Source organism: Anguilla rostrata, chromosome 7 (genome assembly GCF_018555375.3).
Source record: "Anguilla rostrata isolate EN2019 chromosome 7, ASM1855537v3, whole genome shotgun sequence".
Lineage (NCBI taxonomy): Eukaryota > Metazoa > Chordata > Actinopteri > Anguilliformes > Anguillidae > Anguilla > Anguilla rostrata.
Genome location: NC_057939.1, coordinates 52,960,934 through 52,977,960, shown reverse-complemented (window position 1 = coordinate 52,977,960; position 17,027 = coordinate 52,960,934). Strand labels below are relative to the sequence as shown.

Here is a 17,027-nt window from a genome sequence, read left to right as displayed (position 1 = left end):
CCTACAGAGTTCACCAATCTGCTACCGCCACAGTTAAAACTCTTCATGATTAAAAACCAACAAAATAAAACCATTTTTAAGGCACAGTGTTGAACAGAATAAAAAAGGACAATACAGATAATCTTTTATTTTAAAAAATGTGTCAAAGTTTCTTGGGGGAAAACAGCCAGGTCTCAAAATTAAAAGAGTTTTCATTCACTAAACAATATTGACATCGTCAAGAATGCTTTTTAGGTAACACAATGAATTTGATCAGTCACAAACCATGTTGTTTCATTGACCACATTTCTTTTTCTCAGAGTGTAAACTGCACAAATATTGACTCTTTCTACAGAGGCTTGTATCGTTACATGCTGAAATACACACTTGAAATCACGGTGCTACACAACCCACTGCCATCACAACAATTCAACCCAAACACATGTAGAAATAAATATACGGCGAGCTCATGAAGGGAAGTAGCTTCAGTGCCCATCAGAAACCATGTTCTGATACAACAATAATAATAATAACAACAACAATAATAATAATGAAAATAAAAAAAACAATTATCTGGATGTATCTGCAGTCACGACTCGGGTCAACTCAAAGTCATCGATGGAGCAGCATGGAGAGAACAGACTGAGGTGAAAAAATATCATTGCACACTGAACTCCACACTGGTTCTGCAGTCCTCTAGTCATCGTCTTTGCCACCAGTTTTGCTAAGCTAAGGAAAGGCAAGACAAAGATATGCATCAGAGGCACCATTTTTAAAATGGGGAGAAAAAACTACAAGTAGTCAGCTACGCAATAACACAAGTGTCTAAATTAGAACATCAAATACTAGGACTACTGCTACTTACTCCAGTTAACACATTCTTCACTACTGAAACTTTGACTTACTAATACTCACATTGCTATCACATGATATATGCATATATGTATTTTTAAGTGCAGTACTTTTAATAATTTCATACTTAATTCTACTGTTACATCCTTTTTCAATAAAAGCAACAAAATAATCATCAAATGGTAGTTGCATTCCTCATCAGCTGAATCAATATATCCAAGTTTATTTGCAGAGAAAAATAATACAATTAAGGAGATGCACATAAAAACGCAAAAGAGAACTTACATGCTACGTGGAGCAAAGTCACAAACGTTGACGATCAATGGAGGTTGAACAGACACACATCACAGACAGAGACAAACAAACAGTTCATACATTATTACGTGCGGAAAATAATTATGAATGACTTCACATTACACAATCCATTGGCTTAAATGTCATCCCCATGTACTAGAACCCATCTACGTGGACTTTTATCCATTTCATGGGAGAAAGACAGTCGTGCTGTATTTAACTGCATTCAGATTGCATTCAGTGAACAGATTAATATAAACCCCCCTTTAACTGCTTTACCTTGACAACATCAACCCAATTCCAACCTCTGGGAAGTTCACCCCTGTTATCTGTTGGTCAGATTAAAGTGAGAATCAAAATTTATTTCACAGAACAAACCTTCAATAGGATCACATAAAAAAACAATAATCAATTTCTTATCAAATAAAAATACACATCACTTAAACCATGCAAGTCTCTTTAAAAACTAACTGAGTGCATATTTATCAAATTAGAAATATATAAATATTATGTTCTGGCCTGTTCTTCCAGTCATCTTCCTCTTCTGAGATTTGGTCAACTGTTCTTTCTTTTCCTTTTTCTTGCTTGTAGAGGTAAAGTTTGTAATTTCACTGTTGGATGGCTGCATCTGAGTACCCGTCGTTAGACAGTACAAAAACAACAGACATATCCTAACATGAGTATTTATTTAAAATATATACTAATAGACACAATTTCAATATTTTAACATATTTCATGCATCAAAAATCTAAACAGCACAGTGAGCCGTACACACATTAACCTAGAGCAACTAACAAACACGAATCGACTGGAAAGCGGTTTTAAAATACTGACCACTGCAGAGGGCACTGGCTGGTGGTCCTCCATTAAGGACTCCTGGTTCTCTTTTGCCCACTCAAAGAGCGTGTACATCATGGCAGTTCCAAGGTTGGCCTCAGCCTGCTCCTCCAGTTTGGCCATCATGGCTTGCTTTACCTCTGGACATCTGAAAGTACAAAGTGTGTGACGAGAGTGTCTGCACAGGGCAACAGGTAAGCCAGCTAGAAATCGTATTACATTTCAATCATAATAACCCTTGAAACTACTGTGTAATATAATGTCATGCATCATGCTTACATTCTATTGTTGAAGAAGGCATCTAGAGATATTTGAGGTGCAGTTTCAGGATATGTGTCTGGCCATGAAACTTCTAATAAAAATGCTTTTGGGTCTTCATGATCTCCTATCTGGAATAGCAAACAAAGCACAGAGAATCCTACTCACGGGAACAACAAACTGAAAGGTTGCTTCGGTCTAGGTCATCATTATAATGTAACAGTAAATTTATCATTTAATTTCTAGTTTTTATAACTCACCCTATACTGAAAAGACACTGGACTTAGCTCCTTGAAACAGTCATCTCCTTCATAAATTGATCTTAGTGCTTCCAACTCCATCTATGCGACGACACAGAAAGCGTTGTGAAGTAAGGTCAGTCACATTGGCTGGACAGTACAGAACAAAACAGTTGTGGATGCAGCTCGGTGTGATCGATTATAGAAATCAATATTACCAACACATAAAAGTTACGTAAATATTAACCAGGTATCACGCCGACTCTGACATTCAGCAAACGTTAACGTTACTTGACAGACTAACTGTATGTTAGATAACCAATTAAAAACATATAAAAAAAAAACACTGAATCTGCGGGATCAGAGTGGATCTATCGATAGCTTGGACACGTAACGTTAATGATGATGATGATGATCATGATAATGATGAATTAGACTTTAGAGTTAACTTAGAGTAAAGCAGTGATATTGTCACAGGGATATGCCATTAAGTAATTTGAGCTAACTAAGGCTGGCTAGCAATGCCAATTTTCCAAGGTGCTAATGTCTGAATTGGTAAACTAGCTAACGTTAGCTAGCTAGTTCTAGCAATCTTTCCACTAACTCAGCTACTGGGGTTAATACATGAAACCTGTTAGCACTAGCTAGCTTTAGCTTATAGCTAGCTGTAGTTTAAGCAAACAGTTAAGCTTGCCAAATTACCTCTTGATCTTCGTTGGCAGTCATGATTTCCTTAGTCTTAGCATGCAAGCCAACAAACGATATGTTAAAATGTCTGAGATAAAGTCAGTTAAAGTAACATTGCTGTTGAAAAAGTTGCAAGAGCCGTGACTACATCACTTCACACGTTTCGTAAACTTTGACCTCTACACCCTGACCCAAGCTGGGCGGGGCTGGGCTGCCTGGTCATATGACTCCATGCGTCTGGTTAAAAACATTACAATAAAATTACATATCAACAGTTTCAATGATTGAAGTCGACGTTACCGTTCTCATAAATATGAGTTCCCCTTATATTGAAAGAGGTAATAAAATGCTGGCATCTGGCATGATGTTATGTACACAGTTTCTCTACATTTAATTGATTTGCAAACATTTGAAACTACTTCCCTGTCCGATGATGTCCCTGCACCAGCCGGATTCGTTCTCCATACTGCCAATCTCACTGTACTCCTTCAAGGGGTTGGCTCATATCGCTTTTCTTTTTGTGCGTCTGTTCCGATCCAAATAACGTTAGCTGAATTCTACTGCCGCAACCCCATCGATGTGAAGTGTAAACAAATACAAGTGAGTACTACGTTTTTTTTTAGCGTTTATGCTTTTAACACGAACACTTGTGATGCAGTTCGTTTTAGTATTGCAATTGGCATTTGTTGTTAGCTAACGAATTGGCTAGCTAACGCTAGCTAACTATGGATTCGTAGTTTGATAGCTTGCTACTTAGGTGTTGTCAGTGTCTAGTTAGCTGTGCATTTTTGTGTTTTGTGTTTATTTTCATTAAATAGGTGGGTTACTTTGTCTGAAATAAACGCAAAGAAACAAAAAACACTTAATGTATAGTTAGCTAGGTGTTGTCACCGTTTAGCTAGTTATGCATTAAGTGTTTAAGATAACGCAGACCAGCTAAACAGCAGGTCATAAAAGGCCTTGTCACTCAGTTAATTTCTGCATAATCTCATATTAGGACATCGAGACTAGTTTGTGTGACCAGCTATCTGCAGTTTCGGGGTGAACGACGTACGTACAAAACGATGTTGAGATACCCAAGACAGATGTTGCTAGCTGGCCCGTTCAGAGAATACCTTTCGCTTAATATGGTAGTTTTATAGCAAACAATCCTCAAATTTGAACGATGTAATTACCCTTTAACTCGCTGCGCCCGATTGCAACTGCCTTCCTTAAAATGGCAAGCAAGCCCATCTCGTGCATATTTATTTTCACCACCAATTAAGTACCAATGCTGTCACTCACTATCCATTGTATATCCGGTAGTTTAAAAAAAATCTTTGTGACGTATGACATGATACCGATTTAACGATCATTTTCACCTGCAGTACTGAAAGAAAATGGGCCCAACGCAGTGGGACCTGCCCCCGGAGCTGTGCTGCCGGCCGATGGCCTTTGTGGCTCTCACCGGGCTAGACGTGGTGTACAACGCTATCCACAGGGCGATCTGGGACGCTTTCTGCGCCAACAGGAGGGCGGACAGGGTGCCCATTTCGTTCAAGGTGCTCCCTGGAGACCACGAATACCCAAAATGCAGGACTAAGGTATGAAGAAGAAGAGAGAACGCTGCCTACATCCTTAAAATACCCTCGCCTCAATGTGTCATGGACTGTTCTGGTGTTGCTCTTCCAGAGAACGTCCTACGAGTGGTATATCCCCAAAGGGATCCTTAAGACGGGATGGATGAACAAACACCTGAACCTGGTGCCGGCTCTGGTGGTTCTGTTCTACGAGTTGGACTGGGACGAGCCGCAGTGGAAGGAGAAGCAGTCGGAGTGCGCCACCAAGGTGGAAATCGTCAGGTAACTTCCCGAACTGTTATGACAGTGTGATGCACACTTTATCTCACACATTGTAAATACCAATAATATTTTGAATAAGGACCCACTCTCAATAACTTAACTATTTCCCTTTTTTAAATAATGTGAGTATTTTATGCTCTCTTGGATAGGAAACAGTGGCTTGCAGCAACAAGGCCAGAATGGTTTTTATGTTCTTTGTTTTTTAGGAATTTATTAATATCTTTTTAAAATCATAAATGGCATTTACAGATTCCATTTAATTATTGTATTACAGTCATGTTATTTCTTTTACTACCAGGACGAGCTTACAAGGAAGAAACACAAAAGTTGCAGTAGTTTTAATACAGAAAAAGACACCTCTTCCTCCAGGTAATTTGCGTATGTTTTTGTTTGCCTAGGCGTGTTTTTGTGTGCTTATTTTCAGCGGTTGTAAAGTCTCCGAAGTACGCAGGTCAGCTGAACAGATGCAGAGTTGACAGTCACGACCGATTTTGTACCAGGACTATTGTGTGTACAGTGATGCTTAGTTAACGCTAAACCTCAAATGTGCTGTGTTGGACTGTAGGCTATTTACAGTGAATAGAGGGTGTAGTAATTTTGCCACAAGCTAATATCAAAGCCCTCACTTCCAGTTGGTGAGGTATTGTCTCTCTAGCCAGTTTTGTCTGTTCGTGTTTCTCTTGTTCCTGTGTCCTGACTGCTCCCTCCCCGTGTGTCTGTCCCCAGGAGAGGACATCGTTGCCTCTGAGCGGGCTGCTGCCCTGTGCAACGCCTGTGACCTCTCGGGGAAATCCCTCTTCGTCCTCCCCCACACCGACCACCTCGTCGGCTACATCATCAGGTAGGGATTTCTGCCCCCAACAAGGAGGGTTTCTTTTGGGGGGGGGGGGAGTGAACAAAGAAGAGGGGGCAACAGCTTGTACAAATACATCACAGTTACATTAAAATCACGTGGCAGACGCTCTTAATCAGAGTGATTTCAATTTGTATTCCAGAAAAGTAATTACTTCCAGGAATACAAATTCAGTCAGTGTTTGTCCTTAAGTTTGACTTTCTCACTTACTTGTTGAGTTAGTTTTATCAGTTGCTCAGCTTGCCAAGCTGCTTATGTGAATAAAATATCCTGCTTTTAAATTATTAGTCAGACTTGAGGATAAATGTTGATTGAATGTCAGCCTGAGTCTTTGGTAAGAGGCTTTAGGCACAAACTCACCCTGGCTTTTGGCTCAGTCAGGCAGGCCTGACGGTGGAAATGTGGCTCCTGTTGAATACTCGTAGTGACTCTCCTGTATGTCTGTCCTTTATTTAAGGCTGGAGAACGCGTTCTACGAACACGCACAGACCTACTACTACACTGAAATACGGAGGGTGAAATCGCACAAAGAGTTCCTCAACAAAACTACACACCAGGTAGGCAGCACTTCAGTTACCATGGTTTTACTTCTAAAGTAAGCTGACATTTTCAGTCTGTTATTCATCTCTTGTTTTTCCAGGTGATATTTCATATCATTACACATACACCGTATTGCTCATTGTATTTATTTCCTAATTCTAACTGTGGTTTTGTTATTTTTCCAGTTGCTGTTTGTAAGGCACCAGTTCAAGATCGCGTTCTTCAGTGAATTAAAACAGGACACCCAGAATGCCCTAAAGTGAGGGTCTAATCAATGGATTTATTTCTCTATAATTATAACTCAAACAGAAAACATACATCACACTTTTTATATTTTGTAATTAATTAGTTTTAAATGCTGTCCGTGACTTAACAGAATTGTCACCAGGCCTCTAAGAGACCGCTCTGATGCATATGTTATGTTATGTGTGATGCAGATACTACAGGACCGCCTACAACCTTGTGCATGAGCTGAGGGCCCATGAGACCAACATGCTGGAGATCAAGACCATGGCTGGGTTCATCAACTACAAGGTGCAGTGCATGCCCTGTCTTACGCGCAGGGGAAATATTCACCGCATGCACGTTCTTTTACAGGAACTGCACTTTTAATGGTTTGTAATAAAGAAGGATACAGTGCCGTGAAACAATATTTGCCTGCTTCCTGATTTCCTCTATTATTGCATATTTGTCGCACTGGATAGTTTCATATCTGTCCACAAAATGTAATATGAGGGAAACCAAGTTAACAGTGAATTTCTTCCTGTCTCTCAGATTTGCCGGCTGTGTTTCCAACACAACACGCCCCTGGACGCCATCGCTCAGTTCCGGAAGCACATCGACCTGTGCAAGAAGAAGATCGGCAGCGCGGAGCTGGCCTTCGAGCACACGGCCTGGATGTCCAAACAGTAAGAGCGCTCTGCATCGGGCCAGAATGTCCCGGGACCTTTCAGAGGAGACGGCGTGCCTGTCTGTGTTCTCTCCCAAACAAACAGGAGGGATTGCAGTAATGTACCTGGTACACTTAATACATTTGTGCCGTGCTGGCCAGATTAATAAACTAAGGATTAATCTGTTAAGCTTTATTTTTAACCCTTTAAGGTTTAAGATCACAAATATGTGATTGGAATGTTCCTAACTGAACATTCTATTGCTGATAATAACAGTCACTACTGGTAACTGAAAGAGTTCTAGAACACTGACTTAGAATTTAGAAGAAAAAAAATACATTCCAAAAACCTACTCTTTAAAGGGTTAAAGCAGCTCATTACAAATCTAATGTTTTAAGATGTTCTGCCCCCTCAGCCCTTTGTAGACCCTGTGCCAGACCCTTATGGTCTGCTCATGTCTTCCAGGTTTCAGTCCTTTGGAGACCTGTTTGACGAGGCCATCAAGCTGGGCTTAACGGCCATACAGACCCAGAACCCTGGCTTCTACTACCAGCAGGGTGCTTACTACGCCCAGGAGAGGAAGCAGCAGGCTGCCCACCTGTGTGGGCACGAGGTAAGAGTCACCACGGCAACCAGCACACACACCTGATGCTAAAGGACAAAAAAAAGAGCAGTTTCAGTCTGAGTAAACCTGCATGAATTTGCACAGGAACAGTGTTCGTTCACCCTGCGTGATCAACATAGCACTGCATTCCGCCTACTTTGGAAGGGATTTGTATATGCACAGTTTTAACTGTTAAATTGTCTTCGTACATACATTTGAATTGCTCTTTGGTGATCATTTTAATAGCCTGTACGGGCATCACAAGAGGTCTCTTCACAAGTGAATAGGCTCTTCTCAGTCCCTTGACATTTGTCCGGTGATGAACTCTATGGCTGTCATTGGCTGTCATCTTCGCAGACGAGCGTGGGATACCCAAACCCCGACCCCCTGGACACTCCCACTGGAGCTCTGGATTTCTACGGCCAGAGAGCCTGGAGACAGGGACACCAGAGTGAGTATCTGCCTCTTCACAGGAAGGTTTAGCTGTGCGTTTGGACAGGGACAGCACACCATGTGATCTGTGGGAGTGATGCTTAATCTCTGCAGTAAATATCCTTAAAATTTCTCAACGTTTGGCGTTTGACGGTAACCATTTATTGTAGTGTTATTGTCGCGTATTAAGGAAAAAACTGGTTCTATAAGCATACTGAATTTGTTTAATGTTTAATTTGTTAGTTTGCACAACTATCTGAACTCCCTTTTTAATATGGCCAGTAGGTGTCAGTATATTGCAAAATTTGGTTTTGAAGTTAAAAGTAGGCCGGTCATAAAACTCCATTTGAATTATTACCTTTACACCAGGTACTAAAGTGCTGTGGAAGAATGAGCTCTGCCTCTAAATAAGCCGTCTTGTGCTCTCAACACAATAACACTGCATTCTGTAAAAACCAAAATAATCCTGTCTATGTCCATGTCAAGGAAACGTAAAAGGCAATGACCAAAGAAAATGCTAGGTTATAGATTTGAAGTGTTTTAAACTGTGGCAACATGCCACTCAGCATTGTGTAAGGTATGAAAATAAGTAAAAAAAATATTTTTTTTTTATATGGAGGCATAGACCCACCGGACCCAGAGAAGGAGAAGAATGGGATCCTGGCCCTGCAGGCGAAGGAGAGGGAGGTCCCGCACTCGGTCAGTGTTTCCATGCCGACCCAAACGCATCTGCGCCGCACGCTCTTAACCTCTCACAGAAACGTCTGAACCCCTGTCTGGAGAAACTCGGTTAAAGGGCCAAAGAGTCATTTTGATAACACAGTGCTATGCCTTTAAATATTATTTGGTACATCTGTTCGGTTGGCTTAAACATAGGCTGTGGAGGATGGCTCGGTCAAATCCGTGGTCCACGGAATGTTTACGACCGAGAGACACAACCAGGTGCCACGGCCAAATATTCAACATTTTTTTTCTTGTCAGGACTGGTAACGCAATTTTGGCTCCCGTGAGCGCTAATATGTCTGTTGTATGCTGTTAATTTGGCACAAAGAGTTTTCTTATGACCTGAGCTTTGTAGCGCAGTTTCCTCATGGTGCTCAGTTTCCTCATGGTGCTCATTCCTGATGTGCCGTTTCCATGTCAGTTCCGGTGCTCAGTTCTCATGTGCTCAGTTTCTCAGGGGAGTTCTCGGTGCGCTCTGTGATCAGACGATCATCGCCCTGCTCAGTAACGCCGTGGCCCAGTTCAAGAAGTACAAGTGCCCGCGCATGAAGAGCCACCTGAGTGAGTGTGTGCGCCAGGCGGAGTGTGTCTGTAGTCTGTGTCTGTAGCTCCGTGATCGCTGTGTCCCTAGCCCATCGATCGCTGCCTCACGCTCGGGTGTGTGAGTAACACGCACACTCTCCCTTCTCTCTGCAGTGGTTCAGATGGGGGAGGAGTACTACCACGCAAAGGACTACACCAAAGCTTTAAAGTAAGTCTTTCTGAGTGGATAGCACTGTCGCCTCAAAGAAAGATGGTCCCATGTTAGAAATACATGTAGAAGGCCAACTGGACAGTCTAAATTGCCTGTAGGTATGAGTGTGTGAGTGAATGGTGTGTGGGCCCTGTGATGGGTTGGTGACCTGTCCAGTGTGTATTCCTGCTGTACTACATATAACACATAACCAATACCGTGTGTTCTGCAGACTGCTGGACTACGTGATGTGCGACTACCGTACAGAGCGATGGTGGACGCTGCTCACCTCCATCCTAACCACCGCACTCAAGTGCTCCTACCTGATGGCCCAGGTGAAGGACTACATCACCTACGCCATGGAGCTGATCGGCAGAGGTAGTCCCGCCTGATTTAATCAGTTATTTTTTTTAGCAGCGTATGTTCTTGTTTTTGGGTAGTACTGTCAGTAAAAGCTTTACAGACAGCGAATCTGGCTGTAGACCCATGCTGCTGATAGTAATGAAATGACATCATCACGTGTGATGGAAATGTTCCGCGATTTCTGGGAAGGCAGATTGAAGTGCTCTTTCACGCATTGTACCCTGGGATAGTGTCGGTGTGCGTAAGCCCTTTGTTTTAAACTTCTCTCCCTCATTTTTAAATTCAGCTTCCACTCTGCGAGATGACCATAAATCCAGAATCGAGAAAAACCTGATAAAAGTGCTGATGGTAAGTTCTCCTAACCGGGCCGGAAATGAGCCTCAAACGCTTACGAGAGTGGGGCCAGGTGTCATGGGGCGGGATTTTACCCGGAGCACGTTAGCACGTTAGCATGGTTGCGTTTGCAGAACGAGGTTCCGGAGGCGGAGCCGGACTGCGACGCCGCGGCGGTGAAGGCGGCACACAGCCTGTGGGGCGACCGCGTGGCGCTGGCCGGCAGCAACGTCTTCACCATCGAGGTGCAGCACTACGTGCCCTTCAGTGAGTACCAGCGGCAGGGAGGGTAAGGGAGGCAGGGAGGCAGCCGTGTAACGGGCACCAGTACCCCTAAAACGGGCACCATCAGCCCTGAAACGGGTACCAGCAGCCGTGTAACAGGCACCAGTAGCCTGAAACGGGCACAGCTGCCCTGAAACAGGCACAGTTGCCCTGAAACGAGCTGCATCCACTACCGTTTTGGTACGTTGATTGGTGTTCTACTTTCCCCATCAGTTCAGTGCAAAGCCAAGTTCCTGAGCCCCAGTTTCCACCTGGATAACCCTGTGGAGCTGCACGTGTACCTGCGAGCGGACTGCCCCCACCCCGTCCGCTTCTCCAAGCTGTGCGTCAGCCTCAGCAACCAGGTAGGGCTTTTCAGGACAGCAGGACCTGAGCAAGGGGGCGGGGCATCTCTGCGTCCGGCCCACTCTGCTTTTAACCACGCCCCCTTTTAGCAAGCTACCACTTTGGGAAAGCAAGCAGCAGTTAACCCCTAAATGTCCTAGTACTGTATTAAAACGTTAGAAAGTTTAAATCCTTAATTATTTTAAAAATAATAATCCCAATTTGAATCTCCAGCTTTGTTTATAGTTCAGTCAAACAGTGAACCACAGGGATAAGCCACCAATTCAAACCCAGCTCTGTACTGGATTGTCTGACTGACTGTCTGTCTTATCTGTCTGTCTGCAGGAGTATAACCAGTACTGTGTGGTGGAGGGGCCCGGTTTGGAGCCTTCAGCACAGGAGAACATGTGTCTGGTCCCGGGCAAGACTCGGAAATACACCTTCAGATTTGTGGCCCAGACAGAGGACGTGGGCAAGAAGGTCGAGGTAAGAGTGTCGTTTCGGCTTAAATATGACAAAGTGACCCTGGGATGAATAGAGTCAAAGGTCACTGCTTGATTTATGTAGGTCAGCTCACAGTGGGCTGTTGCTAAGAAACAAGTTTTCCTGTAGCCACAGTGTGTGCATAGACGTCAAGCTGTGTTGTGATGTTTAAATATGTCCGTGTCTGTCTGTCTGTGTCTGCCAGATCACCGGGGTGGACCTCATGCTCGGCAACGAAAGCGGGCGCTGCGTCTTCCTCAACTGGCGTGGGGGAGGGGGCGACGCGGCCTCTTCCCATGAGGCCTTGCAGGCCACGCGCTCCTTCAGGAGGCGGGGCCGTTTCCCCGAGCAGCAGGTGGACTGGGACGCGGTGTCCATCCAGGCCAGCACCATGTGAGTCCGTCCTCCCGCCCCCTTTGTCCTCCCGCCCCCTGTCCGTCCTCAGGGTGAGACGGAAGGTCTACAGCCAGAGAGTCGGCAGCCAGAACCTGCAGTTTAACACGTTTGATCAGAAACGGCTTGTGATCCATTGTTTGTCCTCCAGGGTAATCTCTCGTGTCCCGAGGATGTCTGTGCAGCTCCACCACGAACCCCCTGCTCTGAGCAACGAGATTTACTGCATGATGGTCACCATCCAGTCCCAGGAGGACGCCGTGGTCAAAGACGTCAAGCTCACAGCCGGCCTGAAACCAGGTGAGTGGGGCTCAGATACAGTGCAGAAGCTACATTTCTAACCCTGATTATCACTTCAGGAACAGTATGCAGTTTCAGACTGAACCAACCAAGGGTCTCCAAAGCCGTTAATGGCTAATAAGGTAATAGCTGATGAACAATCAGTGCCACAGGATCACAATATCAGGGAAACTATCACCAATCAGCTCCTGCTTTCTTGTAAAACTATGTGATCCTAAGGCTCCACCCACATTGAGAAGAATGGGGCCTGGGGGGGGGGGGGGGGGGTTTACCGCTACATTAACCCCAATATAACTCAGGTTTTACCCAGATATAGCCTGGCCCAAGTCCTAGTCAGCTTGAACTCTTTCACTTTCTCTACCATATGTAGCCTGCGGGTTCACCTGAAGACCTCGATGGCTGTTTACCAAGTTTTTGTCAGAGAAATGTTCACCGGGTCCCCCCTATCTTACAGGTCAGGATGCTAACCTGACGCAGACGACCCACGTGACGCTGAGCAGCTCCGAAATGACGGGCGACTCCCACCCCGCTCTCTTGCCCGACATCTCCGTGGGAGACCTGCAGCCGGGGCAGAAGGTAAAGCCGCAGATACCCCTTACCCACAGCGTCACCACCGGGGGGGGGTGTCAGTCATTACCCACAATGCATCACTGTCACTTAACACCGTTTCTGCGCATCGCAGGTGGAAAAGCCGCTCTACATCCGCTGTGTCTCCACCGGATCCCGAATCTTCCTGTTCCACGTTTCTTACGCTGTGACCACCACCGTGGAGAACAAGGAAATCCTCTGCAAGTGTCACAAAGTAAGCACGGAACTGCCAGTTTGGTTCATCATGTGTTCATCGCTCTGCACTTTTATGAAATTTTGAAATGTTTGCTTTCTTTTTTTTTTTCTTCTTCCCTCCCCGCAGGATGAAACGGTTACCATTGAAACGGTCATCCCTTTTGAAGTTGCTGAGAAGTTTGTGTCCACAAAAGTGAGTTTGAAGAGACAAGAAGATTGTGATTAGCCCATTCAAACCATGAGCAAGAATTAATGCCGCTGTTGAATTAATGCCGGTGTTGGTTTCAGAAATGGTCTGCTTTAACAGTTGTGGCTTCAACTGCTGTCCTCATGAAACTTCCTTTAAATGTCAGGTTGGAGATGTAGTTTGGTCAGACGTGGGGTTGTGCGTGATCCCAAACTGACCGCACTAAGAATGCGTTTTTTTAAGATGAGCTGTTTGGATGTAAAGGGGGCGTCGCCACAGAGTGAAAGGTGAGTTTGCCCTAACTCCTCCGTGTTTTTGCGTGTCGCGCAGTTCGAGCACCTGGACCGGGTGTACGTGGACATCCCCTTCCTGCTGATGACGGACATCCTGAGCGCGTCCCCCTGGCCCGTCCACCTGGTCACCAGCCAGCTGCAGCTGGCCTCCACCATGGCCGCCGTCGACCAGCCCCAGTCCCAGGTGGAGGAGGGTACGTTCCTCGCCCCTCGAACGTCTGGGGTACACCTGCGTCCCAGCACACAGGCAGAGCTGCCATCACTTCGCTTGGTCACGTTACAATGCATATCCCAAAATGGGGGTCACAATATAATGTATCCCAGCAGTCATGATACCATGTGTATATATACCATGCATCTTGTAAATATACCATGTATATGGTGCATTGGTATTTTGAGCACGGCCCTGGTCCTCAGTGTCCCGTGTCCCGCGTTTCGTGTCCCCCCCGCAGTGGTCCTGGAGACGGGCGAGTGCGCCAGCGAGTGCTTCTGTCTCCGCTGCCCCCCCATCCTGAACGGGACGAGCAGCGTGGCGTCGGGACAGTACGTCATCTCCTGGAAGAGGTCAGTGGGACGTTTTTTTAGGCCCTGCACGGGTTGTATTTTGGAGCCGTTCGCAGGTCTTAAATGAGCTGTGGAATCTGTGGAAATACAGTAAACGACCACTGCACACCTACATGCTGTGGATTTGGGTAATGCACATTTGTTTAATGTCTGGGATATTTGTGTTGTTTTGTGTTTCAGGAAGTCTGCTAACGAGGATGTTCCTGTCGTTCACACGGTGGTGAACCTCCCGCACGTTCTTGTCGAGACCATTCCCTTATACGTGCACGCTGGTAAGTGCATGCTGCTGTCATTCGGTGGCTGAGCTGTCCTCCTGTTGAGCTGAGTGGTCATTGTGTCTATGCTGTGCTCCTGTTGAGCTGAGTGGTCATTGTGTCTATGCTGTGTTTCTGTTGAGCTGAGTGGTCATTGTGTCTATGCTGTGTTTCTGTTGAGCTGAGTGGTCATTGTGTCTATGCTGTGTTTCTGCAGAACTGCCGTCATTTGGTCGAGTGCGGGAGTCCCTGCCTGTGAAGTACCACATTCAGAACCGCACTAGCCTGGTCCAGGATGTTGAGATGTCAGTGGAGCCCAGTGATGCCTTCATGTTCTCTGGACTCAAACAGGTAGGTCTCTCTCACTCTCTCTCTCCCCCTCTCTCTTTGTATCTCTCTCTCTCTTGCTCTCTTTCTTACTTCACTCTCCATCGTCCTCAGAACCTTTTACACGTACACATTAACTGCCACATAAAGCATTGTCATTTATTAGCCACATATGATGCCTTGACGTTTCTGTTTAATGCAGAACACCGTATTTTACAACGTTAAGTTATTGATATATTAACACAGGTCATTCTGGTCTAGTCATTCTGGATAAGAGTGACTTGACCACTTGATCTAATATATTCTTTTATATAGCATTTTTTAGGCCAGGCATTTTATTCTGATCAAGTGTCAGGCCTGGCCTGAGAATCTCTCCTCACTCAAGGGCATACGTCACTGGTGGGTAATGTTCTTTTGCCTGTTAGATAAGACCTGACAAAAACAGCTAGTCAAGAGGCAAAATAAAATACAAATTGTGTGCTAACTTACTGACGCCTGAAGACACATCACAACACCTCTTGCGGTTATCGAAAGTACAAATATAATATGTGCTAAGGAATGTGTATTGATTTAAACACCTGATTCCATTTAAATATATTTAGTTATTGATCCAATCATCTGTTTTAATAAGAGATTCTTTGTTATGCAAAGCAAGCGTTGTGGAATGTGGAGTGTCAGCGCACCCCAAGATTGTTGTGCATGTGACAGATTGTTATGTAAACACGGCATGATTATCAGTTGCTGTCTCTTAAACAATGGCCTTATGACGCACTATAGCTGACTCTTAAATTAGGTCAAAAGTAACTAGCCATCTGCGTATGCACTTTCGGCCAGAACGGCAATAGAACACGCCCTTATCCTTGAATGTATAAAACTGTGAAATTCAGGGGGGGGACGGGTTTTACAGCACTTCGGCAGAGAGGGGGGATCCATGTCTAAGATTCCGCTCAGCTTGTTTATTGTGGATCCATAATAAATTATTTTAAAATCTTTGGAACGGCTTCCTCTTAATTTCACAAAGTTGGAATTCACGACTCCTCAGAAAGAAACTGGAACTCAAGGGATCTTATCTCCCACAAGTGTCTGCTGCATGCTGAAGAAATGTGTTGTAATATGTCTTACAGAACTGTCATTAGTCTTTCATATTTTTCATAGATAGATGTAATGTCAGGGTGTCAGAGTGCGCTTCTGATGCCACTAGCTTAAGGTTATGAATGAGCAGAGTGGTTATGAACTATGATAACGATTAGCACTTATAGCCACATCTCCCTGTGCGCCGTGTTAATGTTCCTCAGGCGTGTGCGGCTCACCGGTCTGTTAGCATGTCTGTTAGCATGTGCTCCTGCGGCTCACCGGTCTATTAGCATGTCTGTTAGCATGTGCTACTGCGGCTAAACGGTCTGTTAGCGTGTCTGTTGACGTGTTAGCGTGTGCTCCCGCGGCTCACCGGTCTGTTGCCATGTGTGTTGTCGTGTCCGCTCCCGCAGGTGCGCTTGCGGATCCTGCCGGGCGGCGAGCAGGAGATGCTGTACAACTTCTACCCGCTGATGGCGGGATACCAGAGCCTGCCGTCGCTCAACATCAGCCTGCTGCGCTTCCCCGGGGTTAGCAGCCAGCTGCTGCGCCGCTGCCTGCCCTCCCGCATCTTCGTCAAGGTGCGTCTGCGAAAAGAAAGCGCCACGAGAGACCGGCTGTTAGCGCTGTGAGCGCCGGATGCTAGCGCTATTAGCGTCTTTGCTATTAGCATCTTTTTGATGAGGATGAGGATGAAGAGAACTGCGGTTGCATGTGTGGTGTATGGTAGTTTTATAGACTGATCGATTTTTCTTCTTCTCTTGTTTTTCAGCCACAAGGTCGACAAGTTGATGAGGCGTTCATCGCTGCTGCTTAGACATTTTAGAAAAATAAAGGCCTGAAGTATCCAAATTAACAACTTTTGCCGCAACATCGTACAGAAACACACATTAACTGTTCATTTTTCAAAAAATCTTGAAATTAAATGATTCAGATGTGATGTATTGTGAATTAAATTCCTTTTCAATCATATTTTGTGATTGTGTTTTATTAAAAGACTACATAATTGCTCTATATTGCCAAAGTCCAACATCGTTGACACAAATTAAGAAAATTTCTGGCCATGTTTATGATTTCATTCTTATGCATAAATTATTTGCATTAGTGCAAAGCATATTTATGAGGGAAGCATTATGCACTTTTTTATAGCACTTCTGCCTTTGTGGAAAAAATCCACCCAAGCTGGGGTAGCAGAAAAACTAAGGTTGTTAGAGACAGTTTAGAGGCAGTTGTAGAGCGCAGATAACCAAGAGAGCACAGAGTTGTTGTAGAGCACAGATAAGCAAGAGATGCTTCACTTAT

The 17,027-nt window shown here is 44.8% G+C and overlaps 2 protein-coding genes across 2 annotated transcripts; one reads left to right on the top strand and one right to left on the bottom strand.

The window, feature by feature from the left end:
- Positions 1 to 112: 112 nt before the first annotated feature.
- Positions 113 to 3,354, bottom strand: rwdd (RWD domain containing 4). The gene is made up of 7 exons (XM_064345144.1): positions 3,162 to 3,354; positions 2,481 to 2,561; positions 2,242 to 2,351; positions 1,960 to 2,110; positions 1,645 to 1,753; positions 1,397 to 1,454; positions 113 to 703 (listed from the first exon to the last, which is right to left on the bottom strand). The coding sequence occupies exons 1-7, from the start codon at positions 3,183 to 3,185 to the stop codon at positions 676 to 678; spliced, it is 561 nt and encodes a 186-aa protein (XP_064201214.1). The 5' UTR covers positions 3,186 to 3,354; the 3' UTR covers positions 113 to 675.
- A 108-nt stretch (positions 3,355 to 3,462) lies between these two features.
- Positions 3,463 to 16,695, top strand: trappc11 (trafficking protein particle complex subunit 11). Its single transcript, XM_064345145.1, has 30 exons — positions 3,463 to 3,746; positions 4,514 to 4,729; positions 4,818 to 4,987; positions 5,286 to 5,356; positions 5,714 to 5,828; positions 6,298 to 6,397; positions 6,566 to 6,639; positions 6,818 to 6,914; positions 7,155 to 7,288; positions 7,736 to 7,883; positions 8,232 to 8,325; positions 8,926 to 9,011; positions 9,515 to 9,590; positions 9,726 to 9,780; positions 9,995 to 10,140; positions 10,412 to 10,473; positions 10,593 to 10,725; positions 10,957 to 11,087; positions 11,413 to 11,553; positions 11,756 to 11,943; positions 12,095 to 12,243; positions 12,698 to 12,819; positions 12,926 to 13,045; positions 13,154 to 13,219; positions 13,544 to 13,700; positions 13,959 to 14,070; positions 14,251 to 14,342; positions 14,542 to 14,675; positions 16,139 to 16,306; positions 16,498 to 16,695. The coding sequence occupies exons 2-30, from the start codon at positions 4,526 to 4,528 to the stop codon at positions 16,540 to 16,542; spliced, it is 3,390 nt and encodes a 1,129-aa protein (XP_064201215.1). The 5' UTR covers positions 3,463 to 3,746; positions 4,514 to 4,525; the 3' UTR covers positions 16,543 to 16,695.
- The last annotated feature ends 332 nt before the right edge of the window (positions 16,696 to 17,027 follow it).